General features: G+C 38.8%; 1 protein-coding gene across 3 annotated transcripts in view; it reads left to right on the plus strand.

The window, feature by feature from the left end:
- The window catches only part of TNNI3K (TNNI3 interacting kinase), a 90769-nt gene that overhangs the window by 14807 nt on the left and 61376 nt on the right, over nucleotides 1-14586 (plus strand). For all 3 annotated transcript variants that reach the window (XR_012651861.1, XM_075037380.1, XM_075037381.1), the window contains exons 6-11: nucleotides 4641-4739; nucleotides 6223-6361; nucleotides 12501-12645; nucleotides 12737-12841; nucleotides 13504-13598; nucleotides 14230-14379. Coding sequence is in view for 2 of the 3 variants with exons in the window: in XM_075037380.1 (XP_074893481.1) it covers nucleotides 4641-4739; nucleotides 6223-6361; nucleotides 12501-12645; nucleotides 12737-12841; nucleotides 13504-13598; nucleotides 14230-14379 (733 nt within the window). In the remaining variant the exon portion in view is untranslated. The remainder of the gene's footprint in view (nucleotides 1-4640; nucleotides 4740-6222; nucleotides 6362-12500; nucleotides 12646-12736; nucleotides 12842-13503; nucleotides 13599-14229; nucleotides 14380-14586) is intronic.

A 14586-nucleotide genomic window follows, 5' to 3' on the forward strand; every position in this document is an offset into this window, starting at 1 on the left:
GAGCTGCTCCCCGGCCAGGCTGTCTGCAGCCTGTGCTGTCGCCGTAGAGGATTTTGTGTTTGTCGTTGCCAAACTTCGTATGGGTCCTGGTCCATTCCTCCAGCCCGTCTGGGTCCCTCTGGATGGCAGCCCCACCCTCACGTGTACTGAGGACATCATCTGATCTCCGCTGCTAACATGATGAGAGTGCATGGCATTGCCGCCTCCAGGACCATTGCTAAAGGTGTTAAAAAGGACAGGTCCCAGTATAGGCCCCTGTAGTACTCAACTTGATACTAGCCTCAAGGCAGAGTACAACTTTTTAACTGCTACCCTCCAAGCCCCATCATCTAACCACTTTTTCACCCACCTAGTTTAGCACCCACCCAGACCGTAAGATCTCAGCTTTGCTACAAGAATATTTGGGACACAGTGTTGGAAGACCATGCTGAAGCCAAAGTAAATGGCATCCACTGTTCTCCCCTCACCCCAAAATCCAGTCATTCTATCACAGAGGATAACCAGGTTGGTCAGGCAAGACTTACCCTTGGTAAATCTGTGCTGACTGTACCCAGTCACACTGAGGCATTGAGAAGTGCTTTCTCTGCAGCTTGAAAATTTCCCCTAGGTTACAAGCTGCACCTTTAGTCATAGTCTGCCTCCTGAGAATAAAAATCTTTTTTTGGTCTTTCTATAAGAATTTAAAGCTCTTTTTGCATCAGAAATTTTCCCGTTACTTTCTGAAGTAATTTTATCTTTACACATGACTCCAGCATACCCACCTACTTGTAATGCCTATGACAATTTTCAGTGTTTTCTAAGATTCCTTTCTTCTTTCTTAGAAAGATAGCTTGTCTGTGAAGCTATCAAGATTGTCTCTGCACCCCTCTCATCATTTACAGTTGAGTGGAGTTTGCTTAATATGACTCACAAAATTCTTTTTATCAGGAGATCACAAAGTAGCTAGCATGGTTGCCATTTCTACAGCCTGGAAAAATGTGTCAAAATTCATCTGGTTTTATATTTATCATCAGAGGTGGATCCACATTGCTCAACACAGTTTTTTTCATCTTGAAGATCCACCTTGAAGCTTGAAGATGAATCTAAACTTTGAATTCCAGTTTCCAAAGAGATTAAGGAGAATCGGAGTTGTGGGCACATCCCTGAGTGTGTTATAGCCTCACAGTTGCATGCCTAAATTAAAACCAAACTGATCCAAAGAAGTTTCAATCATAGTCTTGTAAAAGCTACAGGTCCAAACATCTCTTTTCAGAGCCAACAGCTACAACTTCAGTTTTATGATAGTAGTTTGCTGAAAAATGTCTGAGATAAATCACTCGAAAGCCACCAAGCCATTAAATCACAGACTAACTAGCTCTGTGTTCCCCACCTCTGGTCCACCAAGCTACTAGTATACTGAAAATTGCCTGGACATGGGATGCACAATGGCAGGAGCTGGTTGTATTAACCAACGAGTAACTGGGTGTGTTCTTTTTCTACTACCCAAACACATTAACACTCATTCAGTAAATTCATGTGCTAAGGCTGTTACTGAGCTGCTCTTCAGCAGCCATAAAGGTAGGCAGCTTCTCTAAAGACCTCAGGGAATCTTTCATAGGATTTTCTTTACGGACTCAAACTCTTCTTCAAGATCCATAGCAAAAGGATGCACAGCAAAAGGATGTCAACACACATGAGATTTAGCAAGGGAAATTCTGACTATATATAAAGGGGGTGAGGGGATCACAATGAGAGTGGTGCAGCACTGAAAGCTTTCCAGGGAGGATGCAGAACCTCCATCCTTGGAAGTAATCAAAATTCAACTGGACAAGGCCCTTAGCAACCTGATCTTTGAAATTAGTCCTTTCTTTTGTCAGGAGGGTGGACTAGACAACTCCAGAGGACCCTTCCAACCTAAATCATTCAATGACTCATTCTCCCTGTTTCTTTTAAATGTGAACTGTACTTTCCCTGGGGACTGACCAGCTGGAAGGCAGCTTTGCAGAAATGGACCTAGGAGTCCTGGTTGACAAGAAGCTGAATATGAACTAGCAGTGTGCCCCTACAGTAAAAGACATCCCGGGCTGCATTAGGAAGAGTGCTGCCATCAGGCTGAGGGAGGTGATCATTCCCCTCTGTTCAGCGCTGATGAGGTGGCACCTGGAGCACTGGGGTCCCAGAGAAGAGAGACATGGACATACTGGAGTGAGTCCAGCAAAGGACTATGAAGACGGTTCATAGATTGGACCATCTGACATACAAGGAGAAGCTGACAGAGCTGGGATTGTTCAGCCTGGAACAGAGAAGGCTCTGGGGGGATCTTATCAATGTGTACAAATACCTGAGCAGGAAAAGTAAAGAAGGAGCCAGACTCTTCTCAGACGTGCCCAGTGGCAGGATGGATGGCAATGAGCACAAGCTGAAATCCAGGAAATTCCATTTAAACAGAAAAAAAAAAAGGCTTTTTTACTGTGAGTAAAAGTGCTCAAACACCGGAACAGGTTTCCAGGAAGGTTGTGGAGCCTCCATCTTTAGAGGCTGGACAATATTCAAAACCTGACGACATGACCCTGAGAGACCTCCTCAAGGGGACGCTGCTTTATGTGGGGGCATTGGACTGGACAATCTCCAGAGCTCCCTTTCAACCTCAAAGGTTATGCGATTCTGTATTATCCGCAGAGACTGGCTATGGCTGCTTGGGATGCTGTTCATCCCCAGGACTGCCTTTATTCAGGAGTCCTCTCACTCCTGCCAGATCCCACCTTCTTGCTTGCCACATGCTCAGAACTCACATGTCTCTGGAGCATCACCACAGCAGCCAAAGACATGCATCAGCATTTGTGGGGCTTATTTGTGATCTAACTCACAGACAAAGCTCACTGCTTATCCCATTCACATCAGAATTGCACCTGTCCCTGCCTAGTATGCTCCCAGGATACTTCTAGCTTCCAGAAAATAGTATCAGGCACAGATGGCCAACATTCCCCATCATTTGTACTCAGAGAGGTGCTGAAGAATAATTCCATAGGAACACAGCAATCCTCACCTCCTCCAGCCTGTTTTCAACACAAGGGCTTAGTCCTTGCAACGCTTAGGTGCCTCCTGTAATGTGCTGGACCTGTTGAAGCCCTTGGGTTCTGAAGAGAGAGAATTGGCCCTGCAGTGCTGCTGCCAGGGGAGGCTTACAGCTGATACCATGGTGAAATGGTTAAAACTAACGGGAAATAGACACACTTGAATATGTCAGGGAATGGACCTTACCCAGAAAATAGATTCAGGCAGTCATATGGAAGAAAATTATTTCAATTTAAATTGCGTAAAGAAATAATTTATGTACACTAATGTTGCTTGGTAACAGGGTTTTGTTCTCTGAGTACTTGAGAATGACACGGATTTAAATGACTGGCCCCATTGTTGCATGTGTGAAATGATTTGGTGGTCTCAGCTTAGATAGCAGTTGGCAGAAATAGGCATAATCACAGCTAGCATTAACTGGCATCATCAGTGGAAGTTTCACTGGGGAGGTACGGGTATCAATAGCGTAGCATAGAAGCTGGCCATTTCCCCTATTTTGTCATTTCTTCTGATTGCCAGGGAGGTGTCTCCCAGTTGCTCACTGTACTGTGGGTGATTCACAGTCCAGCGTCTTTCATCACCATTAGACTCAAAAATTAACATTCATCAAATTGATATGTAGAACTACTCAAATAACCTGTGGTACAAGCCCCTTAGCGTGCCTGAAAACTCCCTTGTGCTTCAAAAAAATGAGCAGCCCTTAGGCTTCAATATATAATCCAAAGTGGTTTCATTCAGACTTCTATTTTGACAGTTATTCAGAAAGTCAATGTCTGATGATTTGTAGCTGTCCAGGAAAACATTGGCCTCCTGAAAAACCAAAAAAGTGGAAATTTGAAAGAAAATAGCCCCAAAGGGCTATTATCTTCTAAAATACAAAGAAATCTTTACACACTGAGGGAATTATGCTTGAGGATTTACCTTCACACATTTACACTTAAAAGGATCTTTCATTTTGGTGTGGGTTTTTTGGTGGTGTTTTTTTTTTTACTTCCTAAAACTCTGATATGTTTACTGCTCGCTGTTCATAATGGTTAAAATAAAATTAAAGGTTATTCTGAGAAAATCCAGACAGTCATTTCTGTGCCTCCTACTTCATAAATCAGTCTCTTTACTGGCAAACAGATTTTCAGGCTTATTTATAAAGCATCAGTGACATTCAGTTGTAGCATTCGCTACATATCAAGGTGCCACGCTTAGATCACTGGTCGGCCCGGACCAGGGAAAGAGACAGATAACACACACAGTGTGAGCGCCAACTTCCGGCTTTTATTGCGCAGTTAATTCCTTTTATACTAACAAGGGGAGGTGGGGTTACAGGTACATCACAAGGCTGCGACTAACCCTCTAACTTTCCGTGACAACGCGAGATCTTCCGAACGCCGACCCCTACATTCAGTGTTCAGTTAAAGTACTGTAAGTTAATCACTTTCACATGTGGTACACAGTTCTTCGTTAATAGCTTACTTGTTTGGGGCTTTTTGCTTTTTTCTAAGCTGGTGCTGTAAGGTTCAAAATCTTGTTTCACTGGCTGACCACATATATACAGTGCTTCTAATTGGAATTTTCTGTTTGTTTCCTTCTAGGCTGTTGATATTCTTTTGCAGCATGGAGCTTATGTGAATGTTCAGGATGCAGTTTTTTTCACCCCATTGCATATTGCTGCATATTATGGCCATGAAGAGGTAACTAAAGGGGGGAATTTCAGAAAGCTGAGAAGTGGAACACCAAGGCAACTGTAGGTTTCATGTTAGATATTTTTGCTTTGCATTCCAGAGAATCCTACTATGAAAAGGCCTCATATACTGAAGTTACACTTCTAAGTCAATCTCTGATTGCTCTAAGAGTCTGAATATCAACAGGAAATTTCTACACTTTAATCCTCTGTGCTAGACCCTAGCAAAAATTGGTATTTTCCCCTCTAGACCTCTTGAAACAAATGATTACCTAGCTAGCTTTGATAACCTATAAACATACTTGGACCCAGAGGCATATTTCATTTGATGTTTATTCATCCCACATTTCAGAGATTGCATAAGGAATGTAAGTATACTTTCTTAAACCTGTCCAAGGAAGTGAACATCGCTTCCCAGTAATGATTAAATGGCAATTCTATTGGTTTTCCTCGGAATTCACAAACTAAATTGTGTCCACTTTTAAGTTAATGGAAAAAATGACCACTTAGAGAGCAGGATTTTCCATGAGGTATTGTGCACATGACAAGTCCAACTGTGCTTGCTTCATTCATACAGATCACAGCCTTATTGAAACATGATCTGAAGTTCTGACCAAAGCTGACACTGAACCTCCCAATTCTCTTTCTTTTACTAAAGTATAATTGACATATAGTTAATCTAGCAGTCCAGTCATTTGCCCTGAATAGCCCTTTTATATGAAATGTAATAATGGGTCTATTTTGGCTTATGCAAGTCATTTCCTATACCTTTCTTTGGCTAAAAGCATGTATTCTGGGATATTTTCAAGTATCAAAGGATGACCTCTAGATAGAGTGTATTTTTCATTCCAGTGACATGTTACTTCAAGTGTATTGAGGAGTTGTAGGAAAAGCTTTTGAAAGAACAGAGTCCAGATGCACAGATGATTGAAAATGCTCTACTTTGTGGCTGAGTGACAGCAAGGGTGTGAACCATGCATGTGTTCCTGAGATGCTTCTTTTCTTATATATGTGCCTCATCATCCAGCAACATTAAGAAAATTCTTGCATGTTGGGCTGAGAGATTAGTTTGCTTATTTGCCACAAGCCACTTCTGAACAAATAGTCGCAGTCTTGTGAAATTATGCTAAAAGCTCATATGGTGCTCTTGTGAAAAGGCACACTGAACAGAAAGGAAGCTAAGGCTCTGGCATTTGTGGACTTTCAGGGCATTTGCTTTATTATGCTGACTGGTCAGTTAAACAAATAGATGTGTCTTGTGTCTAGCATCTTACCACACATAACATTTTAGAGAATGAATGAGCACTTGCTTTTGAGAATTTTAATATTTTTATAGATATGTTACTTAAAAACTAGTTTTATGTTGAATCTCCTCTCCCTGTTTTATTAAAGAGATGCCCACTTACAGTGTTACCTAATGCAATATTCTACCTGATTTTGTCAAAATATTTATTTTCATGGGATATTTTAATTATCCTTACTGAAATATTTAGGTAACCCACCTCTTACTAAAGTTCGGAGCTGATGTGAATGCAAGCGGTGAAGTTGGAGACAGACCTCTCCACTTGGCTTCTGCCAAAGGTTTTCTCAACATTACAAAGCTCTTGATGGAAGAGGGAAGCAAAGCTGATGGTAAGAAAAGATATTTTAAAAAATCAACTTTAACATTGTATTTTATAGACAGAGTTGGGCCTTGAATCTTGAATTTAGCTTCCTAACACGTACTCTGTGTGTGCTTGTATATCATCTTTGGGCACTTGAAATAAAAAGTAGCAGTTGGAGAGTTTTCTTCACTTCTTAAGTATGCTTGGTTTGTAGTCTCATGTATGTTCTGTTTCCATTAAGAAGTTACAGGTGAAAAACAGCAGCAGAGAACAAAATTAATATATGGAGGTAGCTTACTATTGAGACATTCAATCCAATCAGAGAACACATGACTGTGTGGTATGTATCTCCAATCAAAATTACTTAAATGCATAGTGAACTCCTAGTGAATGAGATACAGATGAAGGATTTTAAGTCAAAATTATACAGCAAGTAATTTAAAATAATTCAGATGAGAAATTGAAATGGTTCACAAACAATTCCACAGAAAACTGAATCTTTTTAGCACTTGCTTTATTATGCTTCACAAGCTTCATACACTTCAGTGTGCAACATTTTCCATAAGAGAAAGTATGTGTGTGAGAGACGTAGTGGGTTGGACAGATACAAAAGTCTATTAGCATGCTTTTGGTATTCTGTGAAAGTTAGGAATCTGTGCATTTTTTACAGGTGATCTCACACTGATGCCAGTAAGACTATAACATTACAGTTCAGTGCTGTACATTTTGCATGTGCCACAATTTAAAATATTTTCCATTGTAATTAATATTAGTATGGAACTAGTAGTACTGCTGAATTCTTATGCTTGCTCTTTTGTTCCCTCTCCCTATGCTGTTTCAGTAATGTAGAAGGCACAAAACATACCACACTCCAGCCTTGTTTTTCCATCGCTGTGACACTTAGATCATAGGCATGTGCACACACTCTTGTGGCCACATCCTACAGAGTCTTATAAATGGTAAAACTTAAGAGGTCAAATTTTATGCATATTATGATTATTAATGCAGAGATTCTTACACTCTAAACAACATTAAAATTATTTGGAAATTAATTTCTTATCCTCAGAATAAGATAAAGAAAAGTTTTTTGAAAAGGAACAGTACATTACTTGCAAAAGTACTGCTCTTTAATACATCTTTGGACTACATCATTATTCTTTTTAACTTATATCCACAATATACAAGGCAAAATCTCAGTCCCCTTGAAGTCTAGGGCAAAACTTCCATTAATTTCAATGGGATTAGGATTTTGCCTAGGCATATTACAATTTGATCATGGAAAAGCAGAACTGGAAAAACAAGAAACAAAGCATTTGCTGCAAGAATCCTTTATGTTATAGAAAGAACAATAAGTTATCCAAGTTCTTCAGCTGCTGCTCCTCAAGTATCCTATTTGATGTCTGGTTCCAGTCTATGCACACAGCTATTCATGAACTAAAAACAATAGAGCATAACAGGGGAAGGTTGAAAAGGGATGCTGTATAGCCACAGTTGAAAAGCATGTTAAATTGCCAGGCTCAGTTCTTTCCTAATCTCACCTGGTCCAATACCCCACTGACGTCTCTTAGTTGACTTCAGGACACTCAAGTGGCCATTTTGCACAAATTCTGTGTCCTCAAGCCTACAGTCTTTGGTGCTGACTCTGTAAAGCACTGTCATTCCTTAATAATTGTAAAAGCAGGGACAAGGGCCCGTGAGGCTTCGTCTTTGCTCAGCATGCCCAGCACTGCCAAAAACAGCAGCATTCATGTACCCCTGTTCCTACTCTGCTAGCGGCACGAAGACTGTGCTTCTCCCCAATTCCCTCTTCTTTGCTAGATTTTAAAAGTACAAATTTGCCATATTTTCTGTGAGTCTTGCCTACACTACACACATCCTACTCACACAGTAAAAAAAGCATGGAGGGAAACAGCATGACTCAGGTTTGTAAGTGCGTTTTTCAATAGTGAGCTCTTGATTTTTCAGTCTCAATGTGCATGCACTGAACTGATATAATTATAATAAAGAGGGGGAAAAGAAGAGATGTTCACTCACCATAACAAGGCAGTAGGAGGTTCACTATCACTTAGATAGTTTATTCCAAAAGGAAAAGAATCTGGGACACCATTTCAGATTCTTTTCTTTAAAATCAGAATCTTCAGCATTGGAAAAAGAAAAAGGAGACTGGAAGTGGGAAGTCTTTTATTCACAAAGTGGCACACTTTGAAACTTGGTATAAATACAGCAGCGGAGGAACAACTCTTAAATGCCTAGGAATGAAAGTAATTGGTGAAATAACCTGAAGAAATTTTGGCAGTATTCTGCGCAGACCAGTAATTGGTGTCATAAATGTGAACTATTTCTTTTAATATAACCTGACTCATTGATCAGCTCCAAGGCCGTGGCAACTGAAGAAAAACAGTGACCACTGAATCAGACTGAAAAGGTCAGAATACTGCTGAAATATAGCAACATTTGCAGTCTAACAATAGCCAAAGTTCTTCTTCAACCCAACCACAATATATGAGAAAAACATAAAAGAAATATACTGCCCATGTATATATCATCACAAATGTTCATATTTTACATATGCATGTATATAACACCAGTATGTTACAAGTACAGTTGGTTCTCCAGGTGCTAATCTCATAACCTGTTTTAACATAAACACTGTAGGGAAGGACTAAGTAAATTCTGTGTATTTTCAGAAATCACATAAGGTCTTTCAAGCACATTTCTTGAGGTATTGATCAGAATCCTTTAAGCTCCAAATTCTTTTTGAGATCATTAGTATATCTCAAAGACCAGCATGCCATTACAAGCTGCTATCACTTAAAGTGCCTTAACTATCTTGAGATTCTTACAAACTGATTTAGCATGGAATTTCTCATTTCTGTTTTTAACAACTTCTATTTCCTGCTTTCTTTTTTCATGCCTTTCAAACTCCTAGAGATTTTTTTTGCATTACTGAGTCAATATGATTGCTATCAACTTGAATCATTTATTCTATCAGGAAATTCAGTTTTATATTAGAGTATCCAAGCGGTATCATGGGGGTACAAAGTATCACTTCATAATTTTTGATTCATTCTTGTAATCTGGTAGATTTTTTCTAGCATAATTGTAATAAACAAAACAAAGAGAAGGGTTTTTTTCTTCAAGTAAAGTAGAAAAGGATGTTCATTACAACGAGAAACCATCAGTATTCCTAAATAGCCATTCTCCTTCCTCATTTAATTGGACAGAACCCCTTTTGTCTCTTTCTTGCACCTTCACTGTACTCACATCCACACCTGACTTTTCTCTATACAGTCTCCAAGAATGAATATTCAGCAACACACGTTAGATCCAGATGACATGCTGGTTTTAGCAGTTACTTGGTTATGGTCTTGACCTTGAGAGGCATGGTGTCAAGGGGCTGGGCCCTTTAGGTAATCCAAGGGATACATGTTTGGGTCTCAGGGGGGGCTGACTTCTGAACCAAAGTCGAAGTCATCTGATTATTTGCTGTTTTGCAGTTTCACCTGCCACTTACATGAAGCAAGGTAAACTTGATCATTGAAAACAGAGCTGTGGCTTTTGCCTGTTATTATCGGCTGGCCTGATTGTATGGCCACACTTCTGCTGGTGTCCCAGCACTCCAGCAGAAAAAGGAATGGGCAAATGAAAGCTGGGGTTTTTTTAAGAAGTAGTGGTAATTTAGAATTGTCAGTATGTTCCACTCTTTTTTTTATGTTCCATTTCTCTGAAATCAGGGAGGGCCTGGAAATAATTGCTTCTCAAATGTTTGAATGTAGAGGTAGGACTTCTAATGTAGCTGTTTATATGACTTCTAAAACTGTTCCTTTCAAAATGAAAAAAAAAATCATATTTAAAAAACTGTTTTATAGTCTGATGGGATAGCTAAGAAACAGAGTATCTACAAACTTAGAGAACCAGTTGGTGGCCAGGAAATAAACATTTCCCTTGCTTCACATAAGCTAAATGCTATTTTTTATTATTCTTCAAGCTGGTGGTTCTGGAGGTTTCTTTCAGGGGCCACATGATATTAAATATATTCTTTTGTCTTTGTAATTCCCATGGCCTTTTAATAAAATTTGTTTGCTTTCAGGACTACTGAGCTGCCTAGAGTTGTACGTCCTCTTTTTTCAAGTATCTTTGAAAATCACTGTCACCTCTGCCAAATACAATCAATTTTAAATTTAAAACCAGAGTCTGATATTAAAAATCCAGGCACATTCAATCATGATTCTCTGAATATTAAACAGTTATCACTCACTGGGACTTGGGCAATTTCCCTTATTTTTTTTAAAACAGACTTGCACTGGCTTTTTTTCATCCTTCTACTTACTGTAACGGTTTCACCTGTTACTTTCTACCCGTGTAATGTCTCAGTCCTAAGAATAATTTCTACACTACTCCATTTTTTCCAGACAAGAAGTTAGCATTTGCTCATTTTTACTGTTTACTTGTAAGGCAAACTCAACTTTTAGACTCTGACTGCCGTGACAGTTGTACTACCTATCCTTGATTTAATATAAAAATACTTTAAAATCTCAATTTGAAGAACTCTCCTGTACTCTTCTTTAGCAATTCCTGAATCAATATGATGTACTTTTTTGCCATAACTCTCTTCTAAAGTGTTTTTGACTGATTTTGGTTGGTTTTGACTCTGAACTTCTTCTTTTTAAGACAATATTCCAGTTTACCTGTCGTATTTAAATTAGAAATCAAAAAGCTGTCAATTAAAACAAAAACCGTCATCCCATGTTGTAGTTATATATCCTTCCAGAGGCAAAGGAAATGGCTTGCAAGTATTTGACATCATTTCCAACTGCATAAACAAAGGAAAAGATCTATGTTTCCTTCCTTGCTCCACCTTACACCTTGTTGTATTGTGGAAGCTCATGGCCCTGAGGCCCCTGATGTCCTTCGGGCCATTCTGTGGGTACATATTCTAAAACACTGACATTTATTATTATAAAACTTTGACATTTATTCCCCTCTTATTTATTGCACTTCAAAATGAATATGTGTCTGGTACCGCATCATAATAAAAAATAAAGGCTAACATGTCACACAAATCTATAAAGTAAAGAATTATTTTAGAATAGAGGAATAAAACAGTTTACTCCTTTTAATGTAAGGCTGCTGGGAAGGTTTAAAACCTTCAGAAAGGTTTTAAAGCAGGGATTTATTTTAATTTTCATTGTTCTTTATACTCATAGAAAATCAAGAGAAGACAGAACCTCAGAATGTGTTTGGTTTACCCTTTGTCCCAACAGGGCTCAGCTATAGGAAAAAATCGTTCCTGAGAGATGTTTGTCAAAGCTGTGCTTAAAAGCCTGTGTAGAACAAGTTTGGACATCTCTAATGGACAAATTATTCCTTAGTAGTCTATTAATTTCTTGTAAACTGTCTCAAAGATCTAGTGCTAGACTGAAATAAGAATTAAATATTGCACAAAGTAGACTGGATTTGAGCAAATATGAGCAAAATGAAAACACTGGAAATCCAGACATCTGAATGAATTCTCCTCTTCCTTTCTTGCCTTTTATGCATTTATATTTTGACAGTGACTATGAAAAATATATCCTTATTGCATCTCCTTTATTTTTTTTACATTTCTTTTTTGTCACTGTATAACTATATCAAGAATCCTTGATCCTGGTACTCAAGGAAGCTAACATAAACCTTAAAACCAACCTTCCCTAACAGCAACAATGAAGCATGTTTCTTCCTAGTATTTGTAATGAGTAGCTGTAGTTCCATGCATTTGGAGTAAGCCAGTGGATTGCTTTCTTACATATATTAACTATGTATCTTACTTCTGCTTCACATTGTAATATACTGACAGCAGTTGTTCTGTCTAAGGGTCATATATAACTCTTGATTCATTCATGGAAAGCTACATCAAAACATTCAATACATCTGCTACTGGAAGAAAGCAATTGTACCCTAAGTCCAAAAAATCATCTTGACAGTGTACTACAGATGACACTGAGTAATGTAGTTTTGATATATGAAAGCTCACAGAACTTTCAATTTTAAAGAAATTAGACCATACGTATTTTAGCATGAGGTTTCAAAACATAAAGGCACAACACGTAAAGCTTTACTAAATATCAAAACCAAGCTGTGTTAAGCATAAAATACTTTTTTTGGTCTCTTTCTGGGTCAAATGGTAGTGAATGCTCAGGACAATGAAGATCACGTTCCTCTACACTTCTGCTGTCGATTTGGACACCATGAAATCGTAAAGTTCTTACTGCAGAGCAGCTTTGAAGTTCAGCCCCATGTGGTGAATATCTATGGAGACACACCTTTACATCTGTGAGTCACACAGAGAAGCTCTGTTTTACATGGTTTGGGCCTAATTAGAAAGCTGGTGTTGTTAACAACTCTTTACTGACTTCATCTTCAGTGCGTGTTACAATGGAAAGTTTGAAGTTGTCAAGGAAATAATTCAGCTCTCAGGAACAGAAAGTCTCACTAAAGAAAATATATTCAGTGAAACAGCTTTCCACAGGTGAGATATTTAAAATGCCATTATCAACATAATTCCACTTATACATGGATGCAATACAACACCCAAAATAACAGATGTCTCACCAACAGCCAGATGAGGAACAAAGCAAGCAGCGAGCTTGACATGGATGTGAAGTTTGGATCTTGAGATACCGGAGAGGACATGGAGTAAGAGGCAGAACCAGACAGTGAATGGGGGGAAGAGAGCAAGAAAGAGAGAGAAATGTAGGAAAGGCATCAGGTTCATCAACACCTGGACAAATAATGGTTTCTCGTTCTGTCCAGTTTGGGAGCTGAGCTTAGAGCCTGTTCTGCCTAGAAACCTGCTGGAGTCTAGATACTCTAAATTAGAAAAAAGGTGGCAGAACACAGTTTGATCATGATGCTATGAGTTTGGAAAGTGTTATTTAAGAGGGGCTTTGCGAAACAGACTGTATTAATTTTGCATAAATGTGCAAAATTAATTTATTCAACAATAATTAGAATGTTCCTGAAACAATGGAAATGAACATGCTTTAGTGGATTAATCATGCATTTGGACATTTCTAGAGATCCTTTATTACTACATTTTTATCTCTGTGTAATTCTTTTTAAATTTCTGGCTACCCAAAGCATTTGTCCTTTTATGGTCTATAGCATTCACTTTTCCCTTTATTTTTGCAGTGCTTGCACCTATGGAAAGAACATAGAACTTGTAAAATTTCTTCTTGACCAGAATGTTGTAAGCATCAATCACCAGGGAAGAGATGGACACACAGGTAACATCATCATCCTTATTGTTTGTGAGTGCATATACTGGCACCAAAAAATGTGGAAGCCATACACAATCAGGATTTCCAGGGTAATTCCCATGGTAATTTGATGATCAGCATCCCATTACCTTTTAGACAGATCTCAACTCTTTTGAAATATGTTTTCGGGCAGGCATAGAAGTGATAAGAGTTCAGTGAGGATGTCTGGTTCATTAGCTCATATATGAGCAACAAAACCTGATGTAAACCGATTCTCCCATAGTTAGGCTCCTAAGTATTTTTAAGAATTGGGCCCATGTATTATTCTCCTAGGGACTAGGCATGTAGGATATAACATCTGAAGGGCTGCACACCTCCACTTCCCTGCTACAGGCAATGAAAAAAAAGAGCCTTCTTTGTTTCTACTTGCTTTTCCTCACATACAAAGTTGTTAAATGTGATTTACAGGTGGTGGAGTAAATGCTGACATGTTGTGTAGCAGGCAATAGATTGGTTCTTGCAGCATTAATATTTTATTTTCACCTATTGCCTCAGGTATTTTTTGATAATATATTCCTTTATCGAGGAAATCAATTTGCTGCAAGTCCTATTATGATGTTCTGACAGTTGTGCTTACCACACTTCTCTGATGTTCTAGGATTACACTGTGCTTGCTACCATGGTCATATTCGACTTGTACAGTTCTTACTGGATAATGGAGCTGATATGAATCTGGTAGCTTGTGATCCCAGCAGGTCCAGTGGAGAAAAGGATGAGCAGACCTGTTTGATGTGGGCTTATGAGAAAGGTATTTCAATTTTCTAGTTTCCGCTACAAAAATCCACAGGAACATTACAGGAAGGAGAGAACAGCACAGGAAGGAGATAACACTACAAAATAACCCCTCAGTCCCTGTGGGGGACTAAGAGCTCTCACCACCTGCTTTCCAGTTCCTGGCATGAAGGGTTATAAAAAACAGCACTTTAATTTATCTTCTCTCTCTGTTTAACTCTGT

The sequence above is a fragment of the Buteo buteo genome, chromosome 10 (genome assembly GCF_964188355.1).
Source record: "Buteo buteo chromosome 10, bButBut1.hap1.1, whole genome shotgun sequence".
In the NCBI taxonomy this organism is placed as follows: domain Eukaryota; kingdom Metazoa; phylum Chordata; class Aves; order Accipitriformes; family Accipitridae; genus Buteo; species Buteo buteo.